This window comes from Eubalaena glacialis, chromosome 7 (assembly GCF_028564815.1).
Source record: "Eubalaena glacialis isolate mEubGla1 chromosome 7, mEubGla1.1.hap2.+ XY, whole genome shotgun sequence".
Lineage (NCBI taxonomy): Eukaryota > Metazoa > Chordata > Mammalia > Artiodactyla > Balaenidae > Eubalaena > Eubalaena glacialis.
This window is the reverse complement of record NC_083722.1, coordinates 41,212,349-41,218,717: the sequence shown is the minus strand read 5'-3', so window position 1 is coordinate 41,218,717 and position 6,369 is coordinate 41,212,349. Positions and strand designations below refer to the sequence as shown.

At 59.2% G+C, this 6,369-nt stretch overlaps 2 protein-coding genes across 8 annotated transcripts; one reads left to right on the top strand and one right to left on the bottom strand.

Annotated features, from left to right (window-relative positions):
• Positions 1-17: 17 nt before the first annotated feature.
• Positions 18-2,547, bottom strand: LOC133095271 (uncharacterized). The gene is made up of 2 exons (XM_061196402.1): positions 2,336-2,547; positions 18-957 (listed from the first exon to the last, which is right to left on the bottom strand). Exons 1-2 carry the CDS (start codon positions 2,337-2,339, stop codon positions 587-589), a joined length of 375 nt encoding a protein of 124 aa, XP_061052385.1. The 5' UTR covers positions 2,340-2,547; the 3' UTR covers positions 18-586.
• On the top strand, positions 779-6,297 carry PHF1 (PHD finger protein 1). Of its 7 annotated transcripts, none has more exons than XM_061196398.1 (15): positions 779-1,352; positions 2,075-2,253; positions 2,345-2,426; positions 2,527-2,622; positions 3,061-3,161; positions 3,257-3,405; positions 3,586-3,681; positions 3,878-3,946; positions 4,091-4,214; positions 4,325-4,392; positions 4,560-4,664; positions 4,772-4,961; positions 5,046-5,140; positions 5,414-5,491; positions 5,658-6,297. In XM_061196398.1, exons 2-15 carry the CDS (start codon positions 2,095-2,097, stop codon positions 5,944-5,946), a joined length of 1,701 nt encoding a protein of 566 aa, XP_061052381.1. In that variant the 5' UTR covers positions 779-1,352; positions 2,075-2,094; the 3' UTR covers positions 5,947-6,297. The 7 variants fall into 7 exon arrangements, 4 of the variants coding, with proteins under 4 accessions (XP_061052381.1, XP_061052382.1, XP_061052380.1 ...); XM_061196397.1 differs by having other exon boundaries at positions 780-1,352; positions 5,411-5,491; XR_009701575.1 differs by lacking the exon at positions 5,414-5,491 and having other exon boundaries at positions 4,783-4,961; positions 5,658-5,745.
• The last annotated feature ends 72 nt before the right edge of the window (positions 6,298-6,369 follow it).

Below are 6,369 nucleotides of genomic sequence, written 5' to 3'. Positions count from 1 at the left end.
AGGTTTTATTAGCGGTTGCCCAATAAGGGAGATATTTTTCATACCTGTAAAGATGGAAAACTGTGGATCTTCCATTCTGCCAAGCATTTGTGTGTGTCTCGCGGGGTTAGGGCTTCGGCTTTTCTCCCTAACAGACAATCCCCGGAGTGGGGTGGCCTCCAGCTCCCATACCCTGCCCCCGTCGTCCACGCCTAGGAGTTGCCTACTAGGTATCCACAGTCACTAGTTCTGTTTCCCCTTTGCCAAAGGCCACCCCAGCCCGGGGCAGAAACTCCTCTGGCGAGTGTGGGAAGGTAGGAACCCGAGCCCAGGGGCGTGGCTGGCGCTCCCTCCCACAAACTGCTGGCTCTTTCCTCCCGCTCTTTCCCTGCCTTCCCGTTCGAACCGCCGGGGCTGGCCCCGCCCGCTGCCCATTGGCTGGCTCTCGGCGGCGTCACCGCCTCGGTACTAGCCCTCCCGGTCCGTGGGCCCGCCTTGGAAGCGCGGGGCGGGACGCAAGCCCCGACTCCCTCGCGCCAACCGCCGAGAGCCACCGCCCCGTAAAGGAGGGGCTGGGTCCTCCCAGGTGCCGCGCGCGCGGGAGGGGTCACGCGTGCGCAGAAGCGCGGCGACGGTGGGCGGGGGGGCAGCTAGGCACAGCGAGGGCGGGGCCGGGGCACTCGAGGGAGGAGGGCGTGGCGGGGGCAATGAGAAGGGTGAGTGGAGGGCGGGGTCGTGAACTAGGGCTGGGGGGGTGGGGCTTGGAATGACCCTGAAGGTTAAGGGGGCAGTTAACGGGTGTGGCATGGGGTGAGGGCTCGGCCGGAGGCCGGCGGCCGGGAGGGGGAATTTCCTCCTGCCCCGAGGGCAGGTCTCCCTTTGGAGGATGGGGCTGCGGGGATTCCCTCTCTCGCCGGGTCCGACAGTCCGCCCGCCCCATCCGCGGAGAAGGCGCCGCTTGCTCGGCACCCTCCAGGCCTGTTGGAGGTGAGGGAGGTGGGGTGAGGTGGGGCCCGCCCCCCTACCCCCCGGCTCCTCCTTCCTCCCAGTCCTCCCCTCCCACCACCCTCCCCCCGAGCCGGTTTGTCCCTCCCCTCCCCTTTCCTCCCCTTCCCTTCCCTTCCCTTCCCTCCCCTCCCCTCCCCTCCCCTCCCCTCCTTCCCCCCGCCGCCTCCTCCTCCTGCCGCTGCCGCTGCTTTGGCTGCTGCGTCATACGCCCCAGAGCCGCCGGGACGGAGGGGCTGGGCCTGGGGACCCCCCGGTCTCTGCCTGCACGCCCCCCGACGCCCAGACGTGCCCTTCCCGCGCGGGGGGTTCGCCTCGGTCTCCCACGTCTGCCTCTGCCCGGCTCCCGGCGGCCCCAGCTGTCACTGGTAAGGAGGCGGCGGGAGGCGCCCGTGGGGGGGCAGGGAGCCGGGGGTCGGCGCGCAGGGCGCGGGCGGGAGAGCCGCGCCGCCTGGGCATCGGGTCGGGCCGACTCAAGTCCCCTCTCGGACTCGCCGTCATGGGGAGTAGAGACCGAGACTGGGACACGCCCCCCTCCCGGGGCACTCAGGGAAGTTATCTAACCCGGGGGCGGGAGCCCCGAATTTAAGGGTGACCTGACATAACCTGGCATCAAGATGATTGTTCTGAATGAGACACGCGAGCCCGGGAGGCAACCGTTTCCACTCTGGAAAACATCTCCAGAAAAACCTCCTAAAACACATCTCTGGGAAACAGTACCCCCAATTATGATCCTTCTAAACAGCAGTAGAAGGTGGTAGTAGAAATTGAGTGGTAACCTTTGCCTCTGCAACCATCGTTTCTGTTAAAATCTCAAGGCCAGGATATAACATCCCAGGGGAGCTCTGGAAGCTGGGAAACGAGAACTAGGTTGGTAGGGGGGGTAGGGAGAAGAGAGCCAGTGGTGACTGTGTTGGGAGAGTTGGAGTCAAGAAGCTCGGGAGGGGGGCCCAGTGGTTTCCTATCCAGGTGTCTCAGGGAAATGGAGACTGGGGGCACACCTGCTTGAGTCCTTGACAGAAAAATAGGCAAAGAAAATGGGGACCAGTTCCTCAGTATTCATAACTTTCTCCTCCCATCCCACATCTAGCTAGGCCCCCCCAGGATGCAATGGCACAGCCCCCCCGGCTGAGCCGCTCTGGTGCCCCCCCACTTTGGGACCCAGCTTCCCCTGCTCCCACCTCAGGCCCCAGACCTCGACTTTGGGAGGGTCAAGATGTGCTGGCCAGATGGACAGATGGGCTGCTATACTTGGGGACCATCAAAAAGGTAAGACCTTTGATCTCTGACTTGTCACCTTTTCTCATTTCCCTTATCTAGTTCTGACTTCCATTTGATCTTCTGTGCTCACCCATTCCAGGTGGACAGTGCTCGGGAGGTGTGTCTGGTCCAGTTTGAGGATGATTCCCAGTTTCTGGTTCTATGGAAAGACATCAGCCCTGGTGAGAGGCCTGAGGGTGTGCATCCCGTGGAAAACAGAAACCTGGTATGGGGGACAGAAAGGGCTTAAGGACAGGCCTTCTGACACTCTGTTCTTCACAGCTGCCCTCCCTGGGGAGGAACTCCTCTGCTGTGTATGTCGCTCTGAGACTGTGGTCCCTGGGAACCGGCTGGTCAGCTGTGAGAAGTGTCGCCACGGTGAGAGAGTGGGACACCTGAATGGTCCAGCTTGCCCTGGGCCTTCCAGGCTGCCTCTCACTCTTCCCTCTAGCACTGGTCCTTATACCACCTGTGCTGGCCTGAGTCCCCAAGTCACTGCTCTGGCCCGTCTCCTCAACCCTGTAACCTCACTCCCTTCCAGCACAGGGAGCAGCAAACATGGGATGGGACGTGTGAGCTCTGCAGGCAGAAAGTAGTTCAAATACACCCTTTTCTACCCATATGACTTTGGGCAAGTCCCTAAACTTTTAAGAGCCACAGCTGCCTCACCTGCTATTAAAATAAAGGTAACACGCCCACCCCAGCAGGACCACGGTCAAGAATGAAATGAGATGGGTAAGACTCCTCCTGTCCCAACACCTAGTGCAGACAGGTATGCAACGCAATGAGTGGTCTATCAATATTATCGTTATTCAGCTTATCACCAGGACTGCCATGTTCCAAGGGCCCCAGCCCCCGGAGAGGGAGAGGGCACATCCTGGGTCTGCCGCCAGTGCGTCTTTGCCATCGCTACCAAGGTAAAGGCACCTTCCTGTGGGAGCCTCCCACCCCCAGCCTCTCCCGAGTCCTTTCTTCCCCCACCCCTGAGGCCGCCTGCCTGTTCCACCTGCAGAGGGGAGGTGCGCTGAAGAAGGGCCCCTATGCCCGGGCCATGCTGGGCATGAAGCTCTCCCTGCCGTACGGACTAAAGGGGTTGGACTGGGACGCTGGGCATCTGAGCAACCGGCAGCAGAGCTACTGTTACTGTGGTGGCCCTGGGGAGTGAGTAGTGAGGGGCGGGGGTTAGGGAATGAGTTGTGGGGGTGGTGGTGAATGCAGGGAATGAAGGAGAAAGAACGGTGGCTGGCTGGAGTGTTGAAGGTGTGGGAGAAGGTGGTGAGCTGGGTTTGGGGCAGTTAAGGAGGGGTATTTGGGGGTTACTGGTCCCGTGTTTCTCCTCAGGTGGAACCTGAAGATGCTGCAGTGCAGGAGCTGCCTACAGTGGTTCCATGAGGCCTGCACCCAGTGTCTGAGCAAGCCCCTCCTCTACGGGGACAGGTGAGCCTGGCTGGGGTCTCCAAGAGCTCTGCTCCATCACCTCCGTCCCCCACCCTTCCATCCCAGACCTGGTCTCTTCCCAACCTCTGCATCTTTGCTTACCCGTTGGCCCCGTCCTTGCTTGGGAGTCCCCCCCCCACCAGCATGATGTAGTTTTCCTGTAAAAAGTATTTTTCTCTCTCTTGCCCATGTCCAGGTTCTATGAGTTTGAATGCTGTGTGTGTCGGGGGGGCCCTGAGAAGGTCCGGAGGTTACAGCTTCGCTGGTGAGCTGGATGGGGCATGACCTCAGTGTAACTCCTCCCTCAGCACCCCCAGTTTTTCACCTTAGAGGCCCCAGCCCCCCGCCTTGGGACACCCCCTGGCTTTTGTAACCCTTCTACCACCTTGAAAAGTTAATGTTTCTCCAGGGTGGATGTGGCCCATCTTGTCCTCTACCACCTCAGCGTTTGCTGTAAGAAAAAATACTTTGATTTTGACCGTGAGATCCTCCCCTTCACCTCTGAGAATTGGGACAGTTTGCTCCTTGGGGAGGTAAGGGGTAGTGCAGCTCTGGGGGTCAGGGTGGACTAGGGAGATGTGGAGAAAAGGGGGAGGGAGAGAATCACTGCTCCCCTGACCCCATTTTCCTTCCCCTCCCCCAGCTCTCAGACACCCCCAAGGGAGAACGTTCTTCCAGGCTCCTCTCTGCTCTCAATAGCCACAAGGACCGGTGAGTTGGAGGGAGGCTCAGAAAGAGATGGAGATATGGTATGGCAGCCTGGGAGGGGAGGGGCTGCAGCCCACCTGGAAGATCACCTCTGAAAAGGACTGAGTAATGGCATAAGAGGGTTCCTTTTCTACGGCACTGACCTTATATTATTTCTCTCCTTACCCCAGTTTCATTTCAGGGAGGGAGATTAAGAAGAGGAAATGCTTGTTTGGTCTCCATGCTCGGATCCCTCCCCCTGTGGAGCCCCCTACTGGAGATGGAGCCCCCACCAGGTCACTGGTCCAGGGGGGATGGGGAAGTTCTCAGGGTGTATGTATGGAAACGGGGAGGTCTTGGGGTGTCCGGGAGGGGGCTGGGGGGATAAGGAGGCCTCTTACAGCTTCCCTTCAGGGCAGGGCCCTGGGGGAGGGGTCTCACGTCCCCTGGGGAAGCGCCGGAGGCCGGAGCCAGAGCCCCTGAGGAGGAGGCAGAAGGGGAAAATGGAGGAGCTGGGGCCACCCTCAGCAGTGCGCAACCAGCCCGAGCCCCAGGAGCAGAGGGAGCGGGCTCGTCTGCAGAGGGCACTGCAGGTACAAGGGCAGGGGCACCCCGTGGGGCAAATGGTGGTGTGGGAAGAAATCAAGGATTATCTCTCAGTCCTTTGCTCCTTCTAGGCCTCAGTGTCTCCACCACCCTCCAGCCCTAACCAGAGTTACCAGGGCAGCAGCGGCTACAACTTCCGGCCCACAGATGCCCGCTGCCTGCCCAGGTCAGTGCACCTCCTGCCTCCAGCCAGGTGTACTCCCTTGGAACCTCTCTTCTAGTCGTCTACATCTTCTGGACTTTCTCACCCAGAATTCTTTCCCCTCTCTCCCTTGGCTGCCCACTTCTTTTCCTAGAGAGACCTAGAGCCAATGTCTGCTCCCAGTATTCTGGGGACAGGGGTTCCTTGAGGGTAGTGTTTGAGCTCTGCCCTCTCAGGGGAGAGGGTCCTGTTCCCCTGCTTCGGGTCCTGACTTTCCCCCTCCCCCAACCCTAGCAGTCCCATCCGGATGTTCGCTTCCTTCCACCCCTCTGCCAGCACCGCAGGGACCTCTGGGGATGGTGAACCCCCAGACAGGTGAGATTCTACTCCTTTACCTGTGATACCTCTGTGCTCTTCACCTCTGTGCTCTTAAGTTCCTTGGTCTCTAACCGTTTTTTTTGTTCCTCTAATCCACATACGGTCTCCATTTCTGGTCAGTCCTTAATCTCCGTCTGGACTGACAATTGCCTTCTCTCCCTAGGTCACCCCTGGAACTTCACATTGGTTTCCCCACAGACCTCCCTAAAAGTGCCCCCCACTCGATGACTGCCTCATCTTCCTCAGTCCCAGCCCCCTCCCCAGGTCTTCCTAGACGCTCAGCACCCCCTTCTCCCCTGTGCCGTAGTTTGTCTCCTGGAACTGGGGGAGGAGTCCGAGGTGGGGTCGGCTACCTGTCCCGAGGGGACCCCGTCCGGGTCCTTGCTCGGAGAGTACGGCCTGATGGCTCTGTGCAGTACCTGGTTGAGTGGGGAGGAGGGGGCATCTTCTGAACAGCCTGCCTCTGCCCACTTACTTCCCCATTCACATACACCGGCACTTTCATACCCTGACCTCTGACCTCACCTACAGCTGGGATGTACCTGGGGCGGTAGGGGGTACTTCACCCTACTGCCCAGGCTGGAATCCAGGTGGGGGGTTGGGGAAGAGGCTCTCTCTTCTCTACTCCCTTCATGATTCCTGACCCTTCCCCCATTCCTCTTCCCATTTCCTTTGATGTTATTTTGTTACAGCTTTTTAAATATTTTTAAAAATTATTTAACCCCTGGGGACGGAGACTGAGGAGGGGAGGATGATAAAGGATCCTGGGCTCTGTATCATTGAAATAAAGATAAATAAACTTAGCAGCTCTGAGTCATTCTGAAAGATGAGAACAAAGGGACTAGAAGCACTTCTGATCTTCCCAACCAAATTCA

Bases quoted from the DNA above. Each gene is read 5' to 3' on its own strand.
- PHF1 (XM_061196397.1), top strand. From the start codon at position 2,095: ATGGCACAGCCCCCCCGGCTGAGCCGCTCTGGTGCCCCCCCACTTTGG. The intron at 3,162-3,256 runs GTAAAGGCACCT...TTCCACCTGCAG, and splicing joins TCTTTGCCATCGCTACCAAG to AGGGGAGGTGCGCTGAAGAA. The intron at 3,406-3,585 runs GTGAGTAGTGAG...GTTTCTCCTCAG, and splicing joins TACTGTGGTGGCCCTGGGGA to GTGGAACCTGAAGATGCTGC.